Here is a 21,309-nt window from a genome sequence, read left to right on the forward strand (position 1 = left end):
AGAGCAACCCCTATAGAGGAAACACAGTTCAGGATGGCGGTCTGTTACTACACAGGGAGATGTTGTTATGGAGACAGCTCTGAAGGCTCCCTGGCAATCCCAGTGTATAATTAAGGCTCCATCACAGAACAGCCAGCAGGGTGGTCTCCATGGGAACCAACAAACACACATTGTCACGGGCCTAGCAACTGTTCTGAATCAATGACTCTTTATATAGGTTTAAAAACATTGTGAATGGGGCATCAATTGCTTGTTTTGTTAGACAATGTCTGATTAAATATGTGTGAGAGACCCCGTTCTCATGCATGCTGAATTTCCAGTAGTGTCTAGAGTAGGCTGCCCATAGCTAAATTCACTTACCTAGAACTAGGAAATACAAATGATAAATTCAGACTCAGGAAGTCACTGGTTAATTTGGTGGAAGAATTAAACCAGTGGTCGATAGTGCCAGGGAGGACCGGCACCCATTCTTCTATGGCTGTCTAAATATTATCCCATCCTCTCAGTACACTCGACGTTATTATTACATTTGTTTACAGATGAGCACACATCTAGAAGGTGGCAGACCTGGGACTCAAAGGTAGGTCAGAATGAAGTCCCGGTCCAGGTTTATATAACTCTACATAATAATGCTCTTTGTTTTCGTACCACATTATCACGCCCCAGCTACCCTCACAGACATGATCTCATATATTCTGCTTTCACCTTGAAACATTGGGGAGTTCAGTTCTAGAATTTTCTAATTTTGCAATATTTTCTTCCTTGATCTTTCTTTGTCTGCCTGCTCTACTTCTGCACCCACCACGCACTCCAGGTTTGAAGATTTACATGGGACCCTTTCTAGGAAGGTTTCCCCCATGTCTAGGAAGGTTTACCTGGACTGTGTGAGAAGCATTTTCCTAAGCAGCAAAGGGAAAGGAAGCCCATTACATAAGATTCTGACTGCTCAAACTCTAATAACAGCGGAAAACATCCCAATTAACTGCTTGTAGCATTTACACATAATCTTCTATGACAGAAGGCAGACTTGGGTGATAGGGATGGAAGGTGAGATTGCCAATTCCTACTTTATTCTGATGGGTTCTATTAAGGACTTTTTTTTTTGAGAGAGAGAGAAAGTACGAGTGCATGCACACATGCCTGCAAGCGGGGGTGGGAAAGGGCAGAGGGAGAAAGAGGGAGAGAATCTCAGGCAGGCTCCACACTCAGCTTGCAGCCCCACACGAGGCTTGATCTTGAGACTGTGAGATCATGACCCGAGCTAAAATCAAGAGTCAGATGTTACCGACCGGGCCACCCAGGTGCCCCTATTAAGGACTTTTAAATTCTGGCAAATGCTTTATTAAGTAGGTACTGATAATCAATGATCAGGCTCCTGGCAAATCATCATTATATATAATCCTACAATTGAATGTACACATCATCAGCATTTAGCCTTAAATATTAGATTCATCAACACTGTCAGAGCTCACTCGAGTCATAACATTTCTAACATTTCTGAGCTACCTGATCAAAACCAAACAGTGAGGCTCTTTCCTTGTTCCCCTGAAACCCCAGTCCCATGCATCTCTTGGGAAAGCCTACTTCCCATTTTTCACTGCCCTTCTACTGAGGCTCAGGAAAAGGGCTGTCTTCTCTAAAGCGAGCCCCCATTCCCCTTCCGTCTCCCATTGAAGTTCATTATTCTCCCTATTTCCCCTCATTCTTCAGCATCTCCAAATCTCTCTGTATATGGCGTCTTCTTTTCTAGTTTCAAATATGCCCAAGTCCTTCTTTCCTCAGAAAAGAAATTATCTTTGCTAGATCTGACTATCCCCCTGCCCACCACCAGTCACAATCTCCTTCCCGCATCTGTGTATTCTTGGATATTTATGATCTATCTTCCGCCCCCCTCCCACCCTGTGCTTATAAAACTTTTTCCTGCAAGACCAGTAATGTCCTTGGTCTAGGCTTATCCCAATCCAAATCTCTCTGACCTCTTGGCAGCATTTTGCTTTACTCCTTTAAACTCTTCCTTAGACTTCCCCACAGAGAACTTGCCCAGCTTTCCTTGGCTATCACTTCTCTCTCCCACACATTATTGATCTCTGGTATTGAAGTATCTCCCAAGAAAGGCTTAGCCCTCTGCTCTGCTCCACCCACATCCTCTTGCTCCTGCAGTGAGCTCATCTATTTCTTCACGTTCCTTTTTTTTTTTTTTAGTTTTTTTTTTTTTTTACACATTCATTTTTGAGAGACAGAGACAGCGCACAAGCGGGGGAGGGGCAGAGAGAGAGGGAGACACAGAATCAGAAGCAGGCTCCAGGCTCTGAGCTGTCAGCACAGAGCCCGACACGGGGCTCGAACCCACGTACCGCGAGATCATGACCTGAGCCGAAGTCTGACACCCAACTGCCTGAGCCACCCAGGCGCCCCATTCACGTTCCTTTTTTAAAAACATGTTTGTTTATTTATTTATTTATTTATTTATTTATTTATTTATTTAGAGAGGGAGAGAGTGCACACGTATATGTGTGAGAAGGGGAGGGGCAGAGAAAGAGAGGAAGAGGGAGAATCCCAGGCAGGCTTCACTGTCAGAGCAGAGCCCAATGCGGGGGTCAATCTCATGAACCTTGAGATCATGACCTGAGTGGAAATCAAGAGTCGGACACTTAACCAACTGGGCCACCCAGGCGCCCCTCTTGACGTTCTTGATTCCAACTCCACTGCTCTAGGCGGAGCCCAAACGGACACATGAAGCCCTGAGCTCTGCCCTCCCTTTCACCCCATGTGTCCAGCACAAAGCAGTTCCATTTAGATGCTCCCTCACCATACACATCTGTCTAAAATAGATTTCACCAGCTTCCCTCCCCAAAGATGTTCTTTCATAATCCCCCCACCCGTTTCTGTGATGCCATGGAAGTCTCATGTCTCAAGCCACAAACCTTGGGGTCATTTGTGAACCTCCCTATCGGCCACTGCCTGGACCCAAACGACTATCACACACTCCCTACTGCTCTAAAAGGATCTGGGTCTTTGTTATCTAATTCTTTGATCACATAACACTTACATGATAGATTAAACAATCACAATTTCTTTTTCTTCAGACTGTCAGTCAAGTTGACCTTTCACCTTTATTGCCATCACTCACTACCTTGATTCACCTCCCTTCTAAATGCTTGGAACTCATTTCCAACATGACTTGCCTTTAGACCGTCTCATTCAAAAGTTCACAGTCATCTCCAGGGCGTGGCTTTCAGGGCTTCCTAACTGTCTCTTCCAGGCCCATTTCCACCCTCACACCCTCACACTCTCCTCCTCCTCTGGTCAAATTTATTTCCTCATGGTTCCCCACGTGCACATCCTGCCTTGGGACCCCTGCCGTTCATCCTGGAAGGCTGTCCTTCCATTTCCACTTCTCCCAGGCAACCTGGGTGTGCAGGGGCCAGTTCGGTCTCTCCACCACCTCAGCCCACTTGGAGCTTCCCTTTACCCAACTCCTGAAGTCAGTACTACCCCACTTAGCAATGTACTGTAACAGTCTCACCCTGTCACTCTTATCTCCTCCTCTGGATTATAAGATGCGCTCGGCAGGCCCTACACATATACTAACCCATTTTCCCCACCCCAGACTCCAAAGGTTTTCCCAATAAAGGCTGACTGGTAGAATCATGTCCAAAAAGAAGGCCATTCAAAGAGAGACCACATACCTTGATATCAGGCACTTTTAATACTACCCAAACTGAAAGAATCTAGTATACCACGAAGTCCCATGGAAATAGCAGTTGTTTCTGGCAGGCAGTAAATTATGACACATTGTCAGGGAAGGGACTGGGGGAGGCAAGCAAGGTACCTAGGGTGCAACATTTAAGGGGGCACTCATTGTTCTCAGGTGCCGACCCCACACTGCATGATGGCCCTCATCCCAGCCCTGTGCATGTGAAAAATGAGACTCTTAACATTCAAAAAACAAACTAAACCAAATCAAGAGACACATACAAGGCAAGCTATAGAAAAATCTTTCCCAGGGCCATAGAGAACAAACTAAGACTTGGTTTCCTGGTCTACCACTGAGTCAGGACAAAATGGCAGCAGCAACTATGGCATTAACTTAAAGGAAAAAAGCATTCTTATGGAAGCAGCTTTGAAATGGAGAGCAAAACCTGGATTCTAAGGGCCCTAGAGGGCCAGAGCTGCTGTCTGGGAATGAATCTTCTCTCCTGGCTCATCCTCAACATAAACTCACTCTGGCCTCAGTTGCTTCTTCCCAGTGGATGCTGAGAACACCAGTCAGTTTGAAGTTAACCAGGATGAGACAAGGCACTATTCAATCCGGAAAAAATTCTCACATGATAACTTAAATCTACTAGAGAAACCCATTAGCATACCACATCTTCCTTATATGTCTACACATTTCATTGCTTTCGTCTTAAATTCATTCACTTTTTCCTGCATCAGTGCTTTACAAGTGGGAAGAGATTCCAAGATTTTATGAAGATGAAGTTAGATTTCACACGCCCAAATTTATCAAACTGAAGGGAGAAATAAAAAAAGTTGCTAAAAAGGTTGCTTTTTAGAAGGTTTCTTCTTTAAAAAATGTTTGTTTGTTTGTTTGTTTGTTTGTTTGTTTGTTTGTTTTGAGACAGAGAGTGAGCAGGGGAGGGGCAGAGAGAAGAGAAAGAGAATCCCAAGCAGGCTCTGTGCTGTCAGCACAGACGCTGACAAGGGAATTGATCTCACAAATGATGAGCTCATGACCCGAGCCAAAATCAAGAGTTGGACATTTAATTGACTGAGCCACCCAGGTACCCTGAGAATGTTTCTTAAATTCACAGATAGAAAAACAAGAATAACAATGGTAACAATATAAAGTGACTTCAAAGGCCCTTTTTTTTTCCCATGCTGAGCATTCTCAGACCTAAAGAAGATACTAAGATAAGGACCAGAGAGAAGCATGGATACCTTAGAAGTGATGAAGTTCATGTGACAACTCCTTGGAAAATAGCAGAGAATGGATCCTTCTGGAGCAAGGAAGAAGGTGCCCTCAGCCTCTTCTGAATGACCTTCCTTTCTGAGTGTCTTTGAGTTTTTCCACAGAATCCAAATTCTCCTCTGGGGCCAACGGAACATCCTTCTGAGTCATTTTCCGAACATGCTGGCACTCACTAGAGTCACAATGATGTCATGGGGAAATGTTGTATTGCTAAGTACAATTATGTTGTATTTCAAATGTCAGCACATTCTGATGTGTAGGTGGTCCAAAGAATGGGACAGTATTATGCCACTGAGGATAACAGAGCTTATTTTCAAACAGAAAAGAAAAAGGAGGAGGAGGGGAGGGAGAAAAAGAGAGACTACTGAAGCTAGAAGAGACCTTAATGGCTCATCTAATCCAATCTTCAACATTTAAGGAGGATTAGCATTAAACCTTAGCAGCCATTAAAAACCCTTATACTTTTGAATCAGCTACAGAGAAGGAAATGATGAACCTCACCTCCCTCCAAGTTTAAAAGAAAATGAAAAATTTAAACAGGTAAAAAGGAGGCTCATGAAAGTAGTGGCCAAACAGGCAAAGGCATACACAAGAAAAATATCCTTCCTAATACCAAAAGACAATATTTAAGCACTATTCTTTGAGTACTTTGCAGCTTTCAGGGATGGTTTAATGCCATAAAATCCACCCACTATAAATGTAAAGTTCAATGATTTTTTTAAAGTGGGCTCCACGCCTAGCACAGAGCCCAATATGGTGCTTAAACTCATGACTCTGAGATCAAGACCTGAACTGATATCAAGAATGGGAGGCTTGGGGCGCCTGGGTGGCGCAGTCGGTTAAGCGTCCGACTTCAGCCAGGTCACCATCTCGCGGTCCGTGAGTTCGAGCCCCGCGTTCAGGCTCTGGGCTGATGGCTCGGAGCCTGGAGCCTGTTTCCGATTCTGTGTCTCCCTCTCTCTCTGCCCCTCCCCCGTTCATGCTCTGTCTCTCTCTGTCCCAAAAATAAATTAAAAACGTTGAAAAAAAAAATTAAAAAAAAAAAAAAAGAATGGGAGGCTTATCTAACTGAGCTGCCCAGACGCCCCAAAAATTCAATGATTTTTTTAACTGTTTATTTTTATTTATTTTTTGAGAGAGTGAGTGTACACACCAGCAGGGGAGGGACAGAGACAGAGGGAGAGAGAGAGAATCCCAAGCAGGCTTCACACTCAGCACTGAGCCCAACATGGGGCTCGATCTCACAACCATGTGAGATCACGACCTCCACCAAAATAAAGAGTAAGATGCTTAACCGACTGAGCCATCCAGGCACCCCCAAAATTCAATGATTTTTAATGAACACATTTAATAAATTAATTTAAATGATGGTGCAACCATCACCACAACCCAGTTTTAGAACATTTCTATGAACTGAAATAACTTCCTTGAGCCTATCTGTAGTCAACTTTTGCTCCAAGAAACCATCACTATGCTTTCTGTCTCCATAAATTTGCCTTTTTTGGAAATTTCAATAAATGGAATCATACTCTATGTATTTTTTTGCACTGGCTTCTTTCACGTAGCATAACGTTTTTGAGATTCATCCATGTTGCAGCAATGAGGTAATAGTCCAATCCTGTTTATTGCCAAATAGTATTCCATTGTATGTGAACAGTACATCTCTTTTATACATTCACCAACTGATGGCCATTTAGATATTGTCCAGTTTGCGGCTACTATGAATAATGCTACTCTGAGTGTTCATGTTAAAGTCTTTTTGTTTTCATTTCTCTTGGGTAGAGTTCTAGGAACAGAATTGCTGAGCTATTTAGTCAGTTTATGCTTAGCATTTTAAGAAACTGGCAAGACAGTTTTCTAAAGTGGCTATACCATTTTACATTCCTACCAGTAATTTATGAGGGTCCCAGTTTATCCACATCCTTGTCAGCTCTTGATATTGTCTATATTTTTTTATTACAGCCATCTTAGTGAGTGGGTAGCGATATCTCATCATGATTTAATTTGCATTTCCCTAATGGCTAATGACATTGAGTTCCTTTTTATGGACTTCACAAACCATTCATATATCTTCTTTGGTGAAATGTATGCCTATTCATATCTTTTTTTAAGAGTTTTTATTTAAATTCCAGTTAGTTAACATACAGTGTAATATTGGTTTTAGGAGTACAACATAGTGAATCAATACTTCCATATCACCGGGTACTTATCACAAGCGCCCTTCTTAATCCCCATCACCTGTTTCACCCACCGCCCCCACCTTCGCCCTGGTCTTCAGTGTGTTCTCTATAGTTAAGAGTCTGTTTCTTGGTTTGCCTCTCTCTCTTTCTTTATTTTTTCCTTTTTCTTGTTGGTTTTGTTTCTTAAATTTCACATATGAGTGAAACCATGTTATCTGCCTTTCCCTGACTGATTTATTTCTCTTATTAGCATTACACTCTCTAGGTCCACCCACGTCATTGCCAAGTAGCAAGATACTATTCTTTTTATGACTGAGTAACATTCCATTATATAGATATTTATGTATTCACATCTTTCAACCATTTTTTGGTTGGGTTGTATGTAGTCTCACTGAAGAGAGTACAAAGAATTCTTTATATATTCTAGAAACAAGTCCTTAATCAGATACATAATTTGCAAATATTTTCTCCTAGGCTGTGGCTTTTCATTTTCTTAACAGTGTCTTTTGACCATTAATTTGATTTGCATACTATTTTAATTTAAATGAAGTCTAAGCCTGGGGCACCTGTGTGGCTCAGTCAGTTAAGTGTCCAACTCTTGATCTCAGCTCAGGTATTGATCTCAGTCAGGGTCATGGATTCAAGCCCTGTGTTGGGCCGCACACTGGGTGTGAAGCCTATTTTTTAAAAAAATGAAGTCTAATTTATCAATTACTTTATGGCTTATGCTTTTGGTGTCATATCTGAGAACTCTTTGCTTAAACCAAGGTTGGTAAGATTTCCTCCCGCAGTTTATTCTAAGAGTTTTCTAGTTTTAGCTCCTATATTTAGGTTTACAATCCACGGTTGAGTTGATGATAAGAGAGAGGGTTTAAGTACTTTTTTTTTTTTTTTTTTTTTTTTTGCATACCTGGTTGTTCCAGCACCATTTGTTGAAAAGAAAATCCTTTCCCTGTTCAATTGCCTTGGCACTTTTATTGAAAGTCCACAGACCATAAATGCCTATCCAATGCCAATACCATAATGTCTTGATTATTCTAGCTTTATAAAATTCTAAAATCATGAGTTTAAATCCCCCAACTTTCTTTTTCTTTTTAAAGTTTATTTATTTATTCTGAGAGAGAGAGCATGTGTGGGAGAGGGGCAGAGAGAGAGGAGGGGAGCGAGAATCCCAAGTAGGCTCTGCACTGTCAGCACAGAGACCCACCTAGGGCTTGAACTCACGAACCAAACCGTGAGATCATGATCAGAGCTGAAATCAAGAGTTGAATGCCCAACTGACTGAGCCACCCAGGTGCCCCTGTTTTTCTTTTTCTAAATTGTTTTGGCTATTGAATTTCCAAATAAACTTCAGGATCGGTCTGTGGATTTGTACAAAGCGTTTGCTGGGATTTTGACAGGGATTACATTAAATCTATTGATCAATTTAGGAAGAATTTCCATCTTAACATCGAGTCTTTCCATTTATTGAGATCTTAGATTTCTCTGAGACTTTACAGTTTTCAGTCTTGAACTGCTTTGTTAAGTTCCTAAGTATATTTTTAATGCTGTTATGAATGAAATTATTTTCTTAATTTCATTTTTATGAACATGACTGTTCATTATTAATACATAAAACTATGAATGATTTTTGTACATTGATCTTGTATCTGTGACCTTGATAAATCGTTTATTAGTTCAATTAATGTTTTTATGGATTTCTTAGGATTTTCTACATGTAGGATAAATGTCATCTGTGAATATAGACTATTTAATGTTTTCCTTTCTAATTTGGGTGCTTTTTTTTTTGTCTTATTGCACTGCCTGATAGAAGTGGTGAGGCACAAACATTCTTGTACTGTTCCCAATCTTAGGGAGAAAGTATTCAGTCTTTCACTATTAAGCATAATGTTAACTACAGGTTTTTCACATGTGCTTTTTATCAGGTTGTGAAGATTCCCTTCTATTACTAGTTTGTTGAGAGTCTTTTTTAAAAAAAAAAATTTTAACGTTTATTCATTTTAAAAGACAGAGAGAGACACAGCATGAGTGGGGAAGGGGAAGAGAGAGGGAGACACAGAATCTGAAACAGGCTCTGGGCTCTGAGCTCTCAGCACAGAGCCTGATGCGGGGCTCAAACTCATGGACTGCAAGATCCTGACCTGAGTTGAAGTCAGAAGCTCAACCGACTGAGCCACCCAGGTGCCCCGAGAGTCTTTTTTAATCATGAATGAATGTTGGGTTTTTGTCAAATCATTTTTCTGCACCTACTGACATGGCTCCTTTTTTATTCTTTATTCTGTAAATATAATGTATTATAGTACTTTCCATTTGTTAAACCAACTTTGCATTGCTGATAAATCTCACTTGATTATGGTATAAAATTCTTTTTCTATGTTGCCAGATTCGGTTTGCTACTGTTGTGTTAAAGATCCATATTCATGGAGAATATTGGTCTATAATTTTCTTATGATTTTATTTAGTCTGGCTTTAGTATCAGAGCAACTCATAGAATAAATTGGGAGTTATTCTCTTTCCTCTGCTCTCTAAGAGAACTTGTAAAGAAAAAATATTTCATTTAAAAATATTTGATAGAATTCATCAGTAAAGCCCATTGGACCTGAGCTTTTCTTTAGGTAAAGATGTTTAATCACTACTTACATTTATTTACTTGTTATGAGTTTATTCAGATTTTCTATTTATTCTTGAGTCAATTTTCCTGGTTTGTACGTTTCTGGGAATTTGTCCATTTCCTCTAAATTGTCTACTTTGCTGGTATAATATGAATAAAGTTATTCATAATATATAATCCTTTTAGTTTATATAGAATCAGTGGTAATGTCCCTGATTTCATTTCTAATTTTGATAAGTTGTATCTTCTTTCTTATTTTCTTAGTTAGTGTAGCTAGAAAATAAATAATTCTCCCGTGTGATTCTTTGCCTCATGGGCTATTTAGAAGTATGTTATTTAATTTCCAAATAAATGTTTTTTTCTAGATTTTTTTTTCTGTTGTAAATTTATTTTCTTTTTTCTTTTTTTTTTTTTTTTAATTTGAGAGAGAAAGAGAAAGTGTGAGTTGGGGAGAGGGGCAGAAAGGGAGAAAGAAAGACAGAGAGAGAGAGAGAGAGAGAGAGAGAGAGAGAGAGAGAGAGAATCTTAAGCAAGCTTCATGCTCAGCACAGAGCCTGAAGCAGGGCTGGATCCCACAACACTAGGTTCATGACTGGAGCCAAAATCAAGAGTCGGATGCTCAACAAACTGAGCCACCCAGGTGCCTTGTTGTAAATTTCTAATTTAGCTCTGCTGTGGCCAGAGAACATTTGTTAAATGATTTTGATCTTTTCAAATTTACCAAGACTTGTTTTGTGACACAGCATAACACTTAACCTGAAGAATGTTCCATGTATGTTTGAAAAGAATGTGTTTTCTGCAGTCAATGGATAGAGTGTCACATGTCAGTTATGACAAGTTGGTTGACAGTATTGTTCAAGTCATCTGTACCTTCTATACTCTTACTTTTCTTCTGGAACTCTTATATATGTTAATATGCTTGATGTTGTCCCACAGGTTTCTGAGCCTCTGTCCATATTTCTTCAATTATTAAACAGTCTTTGTTCTTTAGATTGAACAATTTCTTTTGCTCCACATTTCAGTTCACTTAGTTTTCCTTCTGCCCTTCAAGTCTGTTATTGAGTACCTCTAGAGGATTGTTCATTTCATTTATTATACTTCTCAACTCCAGAATTTCCACCTGGTTCTCTTTTTTTTTAATTATCTCTCTTTATTGAGATTCTGTATTCAATGACTCTTTCAATTCTTTAAATATGGTTTCCTTTAGATCTCTAAGCATATTTAAATAGCTGCTTTGCAGTCTTTTTCTGCTAAGTCCTATATCTGAGGACAGACACTCAGACACAGCTCCCATTAACTGCTTTTTTCCTGTGTATGGATCACGCTTTCTTGTTTCTTTGAATGCCCCTAAATTTTTTGTTAAATATTGGACATTTTAGATAACATATGGTAGCAACTTTGGATTCTGACTTTTCCCCAGAGCATTGTTGTTTTGCTTATATAGTAATTTGCCTGGACTAAGTCAATGAAATCAGTCTCCCATATACGGTACAGCTGCTGACGTCCTTAATTTTTTTTCTTGTTTTTATTTTTAAGCTTTTTCTGGCTTTCTAGAAGCCATCCACATGTCTGCATAGCTTAGTGTTCTAGCAAAGACTAGTCAGAGGTTTTGCTCAAACACCTTCAGCCAGAAAGGCTTCTCTCTGCTTCTGACTGTGTGTGGGCTGGGGAGTACATTCAAACTTCAGGCTGAAGTTTTTCATGTCTGCCCCAGCTTTTACTTTCTACTGGCTCTCTCCCATCTCCTCTGTGCGTGCACGCAGGCTCTGCTGGCCAGGGACATGTGGGTGTTTTGGGCACACTCCATCTCTGCTACTCGTGCACACAGACTCCGGTCAACCTGGGACACATGAAGAGCTATCAAGCCCCTGATGGCTGTCTCACCTCCCCGAACTACCTACTAGTCCCCAGCTAGACCACTGGTCCATTGCTTGCCCCAAAGAGGACTGTAAACTCAAGATAGTGGAGATACTAGCTCTTTTTACTGATTTACCACTGACATGGCCACTTTAACTAAAAATACTCCAAATAGAATATTCTGGAAGTGGCAGCAAGGCTGCTGGTTTTCACAGCCTGCCCTGCTCTGGTTGAAATAACACACTGACAGAGCTGGGGAGGAGGGAATGGGAGCAACCTGAGGTAAGAACGCCACAGGCTCACGCTGTTCCTACCCAAAGTTTAGGAGTTTTCGTGAACAAATGCTTGCTTCCCAGTTTGTTGCATGCCTTTGGTCAATTTTTAGAGAGCTGAAATGGATATTTTTGACAATCTTTTCCCAGCTTTCCAGTTACTTTTTGTGAGGAGGATTTGTCAACCTCTTCATTCTGTCATGCAAGAAGTCAGTATCTCAGTCACTCTTCACATTTTGCTATAATTAGAATTATTAATGCTGTTAAAAGGAAGAACTATACAGGTGAAAATATTACCATGAAATGTTGTTTTCAAAGAAAAATGTTTGTTTTTGTTTTCTGGCAGAAAAAATCAACAAACATAAAGATGAGTGAAGATCTAAGCTTAAATGATGATTTCATGAGATTAAGTTAAAAAATCTCATTTCTCAGGGGCACCTGGGTGGCTCAGTCGGTTAAGTGTCTGACTTTGGCTCAGATCATGATCTCAAGGCTCATGAGTTCGAGCCCCGAGTTGGGCTCTGTGCTCACAGCTCAGAGCCTGGAGCCTGCTTCAGATTCTGTTTCCAGCTCTCTGCCCCACTCTCTCTCTCTCTCTCTCTCTCTCTCTCTCTCTCTCAAATATAAATAAACATTTAAAAATTTAAAAAAAGAGAGATCTCATTTCTTAGAAGCAACACCTAGGGCCCTACGACTTGACTCCTTCACAGACATGAGAGAAATGAATGACATGCTCCACTAGGAAAAAGTTAGTCCCAAAGCATCTCAGTCACGACTGAGCATCCCCCAGCTGCTTTTCCTGTTTCTTATTTTCCAACTTCTCTATCATAGGCCTCAACTATGGTCATCAGATATGCAACGGACATTCCTAGAATAGTCTGTTGTTTGCAGTCTGGACACCGTCACAGCCCCATTCCTGCCCTGTGCATCCAGGAATCCAGTCTCGTAGAACTGGAGAAGACTTAGAGATTTTGGGGGGCAAAACCTTTCACGTTGAGATGGGGAAATTAAGGCTTAGGGGAGGCAAGGGGATTATCCTTTCCAGGAGTGTGATAAAGATTATGTCGTGCTGATAAAATAGAGGACCTCAGAAACCGTTACTGGAATGAGTGAGTTATCAAGTTCAGGGCCAATGACTGGGAATGGTTTCAGGAAGATCAAACACATGCTCCAAGAACACTGGACATGAAGGCTCCTGAGGTTGATTTTTCCCAACTTCCCTCTTTCTTCCCTCTTTCTTACCTTAGCAAAGAAAATCCAGGCTGCACACTGCCCTGGGGCCATAAGGCTTTTTAGCTTCACTGTGCTGAGCATGAGAAAGAATCCTAAAATTCCACTGGAAGGAGAAAATATTCTCTTGTTAGTGAGGCTTGTCTTCCTTGAGCCAATAGCTATTTTCTGTTACATTTTACCAGCTAGTTTCTAATTATTACACAACCTCTATCTCATCTGTGCTTTCTAGTGATCTCTGGATAAAAATATCAAATATTTAAAAAACCCACAAAGCTCTAATTTTATGAGGAGCTATGATAAAAGTGTTTCACTGGGTGGGGGGGCAGGAAGGGAAGGAGTATAGAAACTTGGGAAATCTCTGGCTAAATCATGAAAGAAAAAAAATGTGGAGGACAATACCTCCTGCTCCCTCCCATACTATTTCTAGAGCTTGGTGCTTGCCAAGGTAGAGCTTCAATTTTTTTTTTCAAGCAGAACAAACTGCCAGAAAAAAACTTCCAAAGCGAAACTCACCATATGGGGACAGAGGGTCTGGACCAGCTCCTGGGTTCAAGGTAAGAATCTAAAGGGGAGGACTGGCTCCAGTAGCAGAAGCGCCCCCAACCCAGGCTGAGCTACACAGAAGCTATGCTTTGGGAATGATGCCTAAGCCCATCTGTGTGACCTGAGAGACCACACGCCATGGGAGCCCTAGAGGTCTGGAGCATCCAGACCTTGGCCTAGCAGTGGACACGTAATTAGTGGCCTATGCTGGAATCCATTTTTTTAAATTTTTTAAAAAATGTTTTATTTATTTTTGAGAAAGAGAGAGAGAGACAGAGACAGAGACAGAGCATGAGCGGGGGAGGGGCAGAGAGAGAGGGAGACACAGAATCCAAAGTAGGCTCCAGGCTCTGAGCTGTCAGTACAGAGCTCGACTCAGGGCTCGATCCCATGAACTGTGAGATCATGACCTCAGCTGAAGTTGGAAGCTTAACCAACTGAGCCACCCAGGCACCCGCACTGGAATCCATTTTTGAAAACATCACTGTGTGGCCAAGGACAAAGCAAAGGGCACTCAAAAACAGAATGGTCACTCTTCCTTGCATTCAGAGGCAGGACAATTGGAGATGAGAGACTCCACGATCGAGGCTGACTTCCTGTAACTCTATCAAGTGGGCGCTTGAGTGTGACTTTTATTGGAAAATGAAAAGCAAGAGCTAGGACCGCAGTGGTACCCCAAACCAGAGAGGCAGGTCATATGAGCTATAGCTCTAGGCCCTCAGGTGACGCCCTGCCATCTCACCTTTATTATAGGCACTGGTGTGTGGCTCCAACATAGACAAGGGGCTCTGAGAGGGCAGGGACCAACCTTGGGCTACTCTGATTTCCCCAACAGAGCCAAACATGGTGCCTTGGTCATTGTAGGTATTCCAAAAATATTTGATGGGTTTACTTAGGAGCAGGCTGGATTGAATTAAACACCGATAAGGCCAAATTTCACAGAAACGTGTGCCTTCGCTTCATTAGATTAGATTAGTTTACAGCTGCATCCCTGGGCAGGACCAAGGACAGGGATGAAGGTTCCCTTGTGTATATTTCAGCCTGTTGGCCACTGATAACCTGCAAAGTTTGTTCAGATTTGAATCTGCAGTCGCGAGAGGCTGGGCAGCTATGGATGAAGACAGGCAGTCATTCATACCTGAAAGGCAAGGTGGGTAAGCAGCCGGCTGGAAATTGAGTGACCTGGGCTGTGCCCACTGACCCTCATAACCTTGACCAAATCCCCCTGTTCCTCCTTTTTTTCCTGCCTCAGGTTCTGTGTTGTTAAAGCAGGAATAAGCATAGTGGTCCTTATCCTACCTTACGGAAATCAGAGACTTTCAGAATAGGAAGCCTCCCTACCCCCAAATCTCACTTTATTAACAAGCAAACTGAAGCCCAAGCACAATTTGAATCCAGGTTTCCTGGCTCGTTTAAAGGTTCACCACAGTATGGAGTGCCTGGGTGGTTCAGTCAGTTGAGGGACCGAGTCTTGATTTTGGTTCAGGCCACGATCCCAGGGTCATGGTTTCAAGCCCCCGCATTGGGTTCCACACCGAGCATAGAGCCTGTTTAAGATTCTCACTTTCACTTTCTCTCTCTCTCCTTCTTTCCCTCTGCTCCTCTCCCCCCTCCCCCACTTGCACATGTGCTCTCTCTCTCTAAAATATGAAAAAAAATTAATAAGGGTCCTCCACAGTTCTTCAGCCTTCACCATGAAGATACGTTCTTGACTCAAGAGACAGAAGAGATGCTGCAGGTGCCCACGGCCACCGCGAGGTTGGGAGTGGAAAGTGGGGCGGCTACCGCTCCAGGGCTCCTCCTGGTGGCGTCCACCCCTGCCTCCAGGGATGTAACAACTTCACATGTGCCTGTACTGTCTCCCACACGCCCTCCCCTCTGACGCTCCCTTCTCTCCACCTCCAGCCAGAGGAAGGGCATGATGCCACATCCCCTTGCCCCTCAGCACACACTCTGCCAGAGCAGAGCCACTCGGGTCTGTGCCCGACACACATGGGAAAGCATCCATGATTCCTTCCCATCCCTTGCCTGGTATGCCTGTGCATCATTTCTAAATTACTCATGGGTCCCTCTCTTTCTCCTTCCACACTCAGCTCTCTACCCCTCCCTGTGGAGGCAGATCTGAAAAGCAACAGGAGGATCCTAGAAGTAAAAGAGCGCGGGCTCCCCGTCCATGTGTCTCTGGGTCATGGCTACCACTGTCCCCTCGGGCCTCCGTGACTCCTTCTGGGCTCCCGCAGGGCCTCTGAAGGTGACAACTCTTAGTCTGAGATATGGTCATGGAGGAATCATGTGATGACATGGGGGAAACTGACACATTTTTAAAAGAGGTCAAGCTTTGTCCTGAAGCCAGGGGGATAGAATGTAATAGAGTTACATCAATTCACACAAAGACTTCCAAATCTTCTAAGTATAAAACCCTGATTTTTCATGCTGGGTTACAAGGAAGTTGCAGATTAAAAGGGGCAGAAATGGAGCTAGAACATCACCCCACAAGGCCAGCATCAATGGGCTGCAAACCATGCTGCTCTGTTCCAAATAACCAAACAACGGATGCCCTTCCCTCTGCACTGTGTTTGCCGGTCCTGCCAAATAACCAGACCCAAAGGGAACAAGTGCACAGACCCCAAAGCAGCACTAACACTCATGCCACCCAGTCCTAGCTAACAGGCAGCCGACAAGTCCCGACCACATCAATAGGGATGGAGAAGATGACTCCTGTCAGTGTTTTCCTGAAACTTAGCTGCGGATGATAAATGAATCATTCTGAGGCTCAAATGCAAAACCAAACTGTACAACATTGGTACGTTTTGTCCTGACACACCCCGAAGTCAGAAATAGTAGCGAGCCACACAACCAGCTTTTTGACTCTGAAGAATCACTGCCTCACAAGGCACACTCTTTTATGCGTGGGAATAAGTGGTCTGGCTTGGCAACTGCTCATGGTCTGTTGACATTTTATTTATAGTCAAGCTGAGCAGATAATAATAATGGCCATCATTTCCTGGGCCAGGCACGATGCTTAGGGTTTACGCATCTTATTTAATATACACAAGCACCCATTGGTGGGATTATCTTTCCATTTTACAGATGAGGAAACTAAACTGATGCTTGGGGGAACTAGGGCGGCTTGCTCAAAGAGCAAACCAATCAGCAAGCAGCAAGGCTGGAATTCAGCCCACACTGGACTTCCCACCATATCAGAACACACGCCATGAGACTGTCCATTTCTCAGCACAATAAAGTCAAGCGAAGTGGGGATCATGGCAGGAAAGAGGGGACAGGGTGAGTATGAACTCCAACTATATGTATCCATCCCTATTGGTCTGAGAAGCTCCCACAGCCAAGTATTAAGGGTCACTTTGCTGTCTAGACGTCTCCTAGTCCCTGGTTTCCAAAACCTGTTTCTCAGGGTCTTAGGATTCAGTCAAGGTTTTTTAGAGATTGTCCTCTAGGGAAAAGGCAGGGACCAAGGAGGTAGCTGAATGGGTGCAATTCTGGACCCAAGTCTTCCCTTGAATGGAATCTGATTCATCATTTTATACACTCAAGTTCTGTTTAAGAATCGCTAGTGGAAGGGGCTCAGTCGGTTAAACATCTGACTCTTGGTTTTGGCTCAGGTCATGATCTCAATTCGTGGGGCTCAAGCCCCATGTCTTGGGATTCTCTGTCTCCCTCTATCTCTGCCCCTCCCCTCCCCTGTTCGCTCTCTCTCTCTCAAAATAAATAAATAAACATTAAAAAAATTGCTTGTGGAGGGAAAAACACTGGGGGAAGCTTGGCTCTTCTGCAAGCTTGAAAACCACTATCCTGGCCAAGGAACTTCTGCAGGACATGGTACCTCCAGACCCACGCTGGCCCTGAGCACCTGGCGATGCTCATGACAACCCGCTGATGGCCGAGGGAGCTGCTTCCAGACCTGCACAGCCACCACTTTCTTCTGCCCCTCATTTGGGTAACTGGCAGTGACCCTGGACTTGACAAAGACAGCAAGCAGTACACACACAGACAAATTAATAGTGCTAGGGGCTTTCTGAGTTAAGTTTACCTGGCACAGCAGCTTCCATGGAACCTGTAGAAATACAGGAACGGAAAGTCCGGGACACTGAAGAGATCACCTGAGGAGCACAGCAAGGGTGAGACAATGACGCACATGCCCCCCTGCCCCCAGCTGTCCTGGAAAACGCAAGGCAAGGGTCTTTAGCACAGCAGCCATCTGAGCACTGAGCTGCATGGCACTGAATTCACTTTGGCATTCCCAGGGTTTCTAGGTTAGTGGCATTGTCTTAAAATAATAGCGTGATGCTGGGGTGCCTGGGTGGCTCAGTTGGTTGAGCGTCCGACTTCGGCTCAGGTCATGATCTCACGGCTCATCAATTTGAGCCCCACATTGGGCTCTGTGCTGACAGCTCAGAAGCCTGGAGCCTTTCCGATTCTGTGTCTCCCTCTCTCTCTCTACCTCTCCCCGGCTCATGCTCTGTCTCTCTCTGTCTCCCAAAAATAAATAAACATTAAAAAAAATGTTTAAAAAAAAATAATAGTAGGATGCCCATAATGCCTATTTAGTGAGAGTCTGTCCTGTGCAGGGCACTATGCTAAAAGCTCTATGTACGACACCTCTTTCAGTCCTTGTAACTACTGTGCGGTGTTTTATCACCCCCATTTAACTGGTGCTCAGAGAAGTTAAGGGATTTGTCTAGAATTACACAACTCTTGAACTGTGAAGCCAGAATGTACACCCAGTCACTCCAAACCCTACAATCTTTCCTTGTCACCAGGCGGCCATCCTGGCCCAAGACAGAGTATAGGACAAAAAGAAACTTTTTTTTTTTTTTCTTAAAGATTGTTCTATTCTTTCCTGCTTTATGTCTAAAAAAAGGCTGAATGCATGCCTCTGACATCTTTTTCTCATTTTGTGTTTAATTACTGCACAAACGGCACAGGGGCCAGACCGACCATGCTTACTCATTTGGGTGTAAGGTCCAAAGGGTACATTTATTTCTAATGAAGTAAGTCCATTCTTCTAGTTCCATTTGGTGCAAGAGGAAATAATCACACATATTGGCTGCTTCCCTCTCTGGAATTTGAACTTGGTCACAAACAAGAAGTCAGGAGACTGAAAAAGCAAAAAGCCTTCCAAAAATGTCCAGAGGAAAGGAATTAAGCATTTCCACAGCAGATAGCTTAATCCTTCCAAATCTGGAATTTCTGAGACTCTGCAGGAGCCAGACCTTCCAGACCCCCGGGCTTCGGTCTGTCTCTCTGGATCTGGATGGACTGGAGCAAGAAAGGCTGGTCTTCCTCAGGACTCACCGTATGTTAGGTGTGCAGTGCAACATACGAGCAGGAATGCCTTCGTCTCTGAACCTACTAATCAAGAGTTTCAGAACAAGACACACTGGGCTGCTATACTTCCTCAGAGACCTAACTGATTTCAAATAATTCAACCACCTCTTGGCAAGGAAAGTGCTGAATTCCAGTGCCCTAGAGGGCTTTTAGCACGACGATTCTTTTGTTTCGTTTGTGCGTATGTGTGAGTTCTTAGCCACGACAGGGTGGGTCTCTTGGGACCTGGTTTTTGTGCAGCCCGACCATAGGTTCAGGGCTCTGGCTTTCTTGCTGCCATAACTCCCCTGAGCGCTTCTCTCGTCTATGTGGACCTGCACGGGTGGAGGGGCTTTGCACACAACACCATCGGGCTCAGACATCTAGTGCGTGAAATACACGGTATCTGTGGAAGTGCCTTTCCACACAGAGGCGACAGCGAGGTAACCCTAGGCACCCCAGCCCCAGAGCCCCCTGTTCGGTCGGGCGAGGCGACAGTCCATGCAGGCTTTGCGCTGTCTCTCTGGCAGCTGTGGTTCTTGGCCCTGTTCCCACTTCCCTTCCGGTTTCAGAGAAACTGCAGTGCAGTCAGCGTGATGATGAGGAGGGGCAGAGAGGAGATCAACTAAGTGCAGGACCTCAATATTCTTCTGGCGCCGCCTCCTCTCTGCACCCAGGCTGTCCTCAGAAATGCTCCAGGGACATGAATGAGATTCACGGAGCATTGGCAGCCTTTCCGGCCCAGCACAGGCTGCCGAGGGGCTCTAATGAGCAGTGGAGTGCTGAGAGGTGGACTGGAAAGGAGGAAGGCAAAGGAAAAAATCACAGTCCTAGGAAATTTACCAGTCACATGATAACCTTCACCCAAATCCTAAAAACTGATTCGATAAACTATTGAGAGAGAGAACAGCTTATTTTTGAGCCATTTCTATGACCTCCATATATTTCTCACACAGCACTAGTTGACCATGCCTGTCTCTCCTTTTGTAACCATCAAGTCCTTGCGAGGTGGGACCATACGTTACCCATATCCACTGTGTTAGGATCAACCCATAATAAGCACTACGGAACCGAAAGTATCCAAAACACCTAAACTCTTCTTGCTTCCCCTGCAGAGAATGTTCCACTTTCCAGTTGGCTATGCTGGTCTTTAATTTCAAATTTGCCCCACATGCTTCCCCTCTGATGCCTTCAGCCTGCCTTGTCTTTTACTAGAGTTCTTGAACAAAGAGGGTGCATGCCAACCTCTAAAGAGCAAAGGTTAATGACCACATGACAAATGGCCCTGAAAATGAGGCAGTGTGTGGCTGGCTGGCCCAACCTCAGTAGAATGAAATTCAGGGACCTAAAAAATTGGTAAAGATGCTCAAAAGACCACTCCTGCACCAGCGATTGTGAACTGCACAATTTAAGCACAGATTAAGTAGTTCAACAGTCGTAAACATAGTTTGTGGCAACAATATGCAGCTTAGGCAATAAAGTTCGAATTGAGCCCTCACTTTTAAGTTTTTATTTAAATTCCAGCTGACATACAATGTAATACTAGTTTCAGGTGTACAATATAGTGATTCAACACTTCCGTACGATGCCTGGGGCTCATCACAACATGAACCTTCATTTTTATGCTCCAGTTAAAATCTGCTGACTTTCCCAGTGAGGGAATGAATCCGAATTCTCTGAAGACTGCAGAACATGAAACTGCCATGGTGAAAAGCGTGGCCCAGTCTTACCACACTCAAGACTTACTGATATTTGAACATCAAGACAACTTCCTCTCCCCACATTGTAGCCCTCGGAACGGGCAGGAAAATGGAAGGTCAGCTCCAAGAAGTAATTAGTGCTACTTGCTCTCATCTCACACGTGAGCAAGAGGCGCACCAGGTAACAAGGTCATTTCTGGGTCAGATTCCTGTGGTTTTCTCTCTGTTTTGGGTCCTTGAAATTCTCTCCCTTTGAACACACAACAGAGGGGCTCAGTACAAATACGAAATACACACTTTCAAGCAAAGAAAGAACTTCTCTTCTCTACTAGTGCTTAAAATGGTCCAAGGGGAAGCAAGGTTCCAAGATTCTTGAAGCCTCTGCATGAATCATGAGGTTGAAAGATTAGAGGGGGAGGTGGATTTCATTCACCAAGAAGCAAACCCAGTGCCCAAAGGGGGAAAAGTGGCAGGGCCAGAACTAAAGAGACCTACCCAATCCCTACCACCATGTCCCAAGTACTCCAAAAGTGTGTCCCAAAGCCCCATCCTATGCATCTAAAAAACCGCTTATCTTTCTAGTCACTCGGGAATGAGTGAGAAGGGTAGCTCATAC

At 43.4% G+C, this 21,309-nt stretch overlaps 1 protein-coding gene across 2 annotated transcripts in view; it reads right to left on the reverse strand.

The window, feature by feature from the left end:
* The window catches only part of SLC35D4 (solute carrier family 35 member D4), a 118,025-nt gene that overhangs the window by 29,714 nt on the left and 67,002 nt on the right, over nt 1–21,309 (reverse strand). For both annotated transcript variants that reach the window (XM_060613446.3, XM_060613448.3), the window contains exons 12-13: nt 17,717–17,786; nt 13,135–13,228 (exon numbers count right to left, since the gene is read on the reverse strand). In XM_060613446.3, coding sequence (XP_060469429.1) covers nt 13,135–13,228; nt 17,717–17,786 — 164 coding nt within the window. The remainder of the gene's footprint in view (nt 1–13,134; nt 13,229–17,716; nt 17,787–21,309) is intronic.

The sequence above is a fragment of the Panthera onca genome, chromosome D3 (genome assembly GCF_046562875.1).
Source record: "Panthera onca isolate mPanOnc1 chromosome D3, mPanOnc1 haplotype 2, whole genome shotgun sequence".
NCBI lineage: Eukaryota > Metazoa > Chordata > Mammalia > Carnivora > Felidae > Panthera > Panthera onca.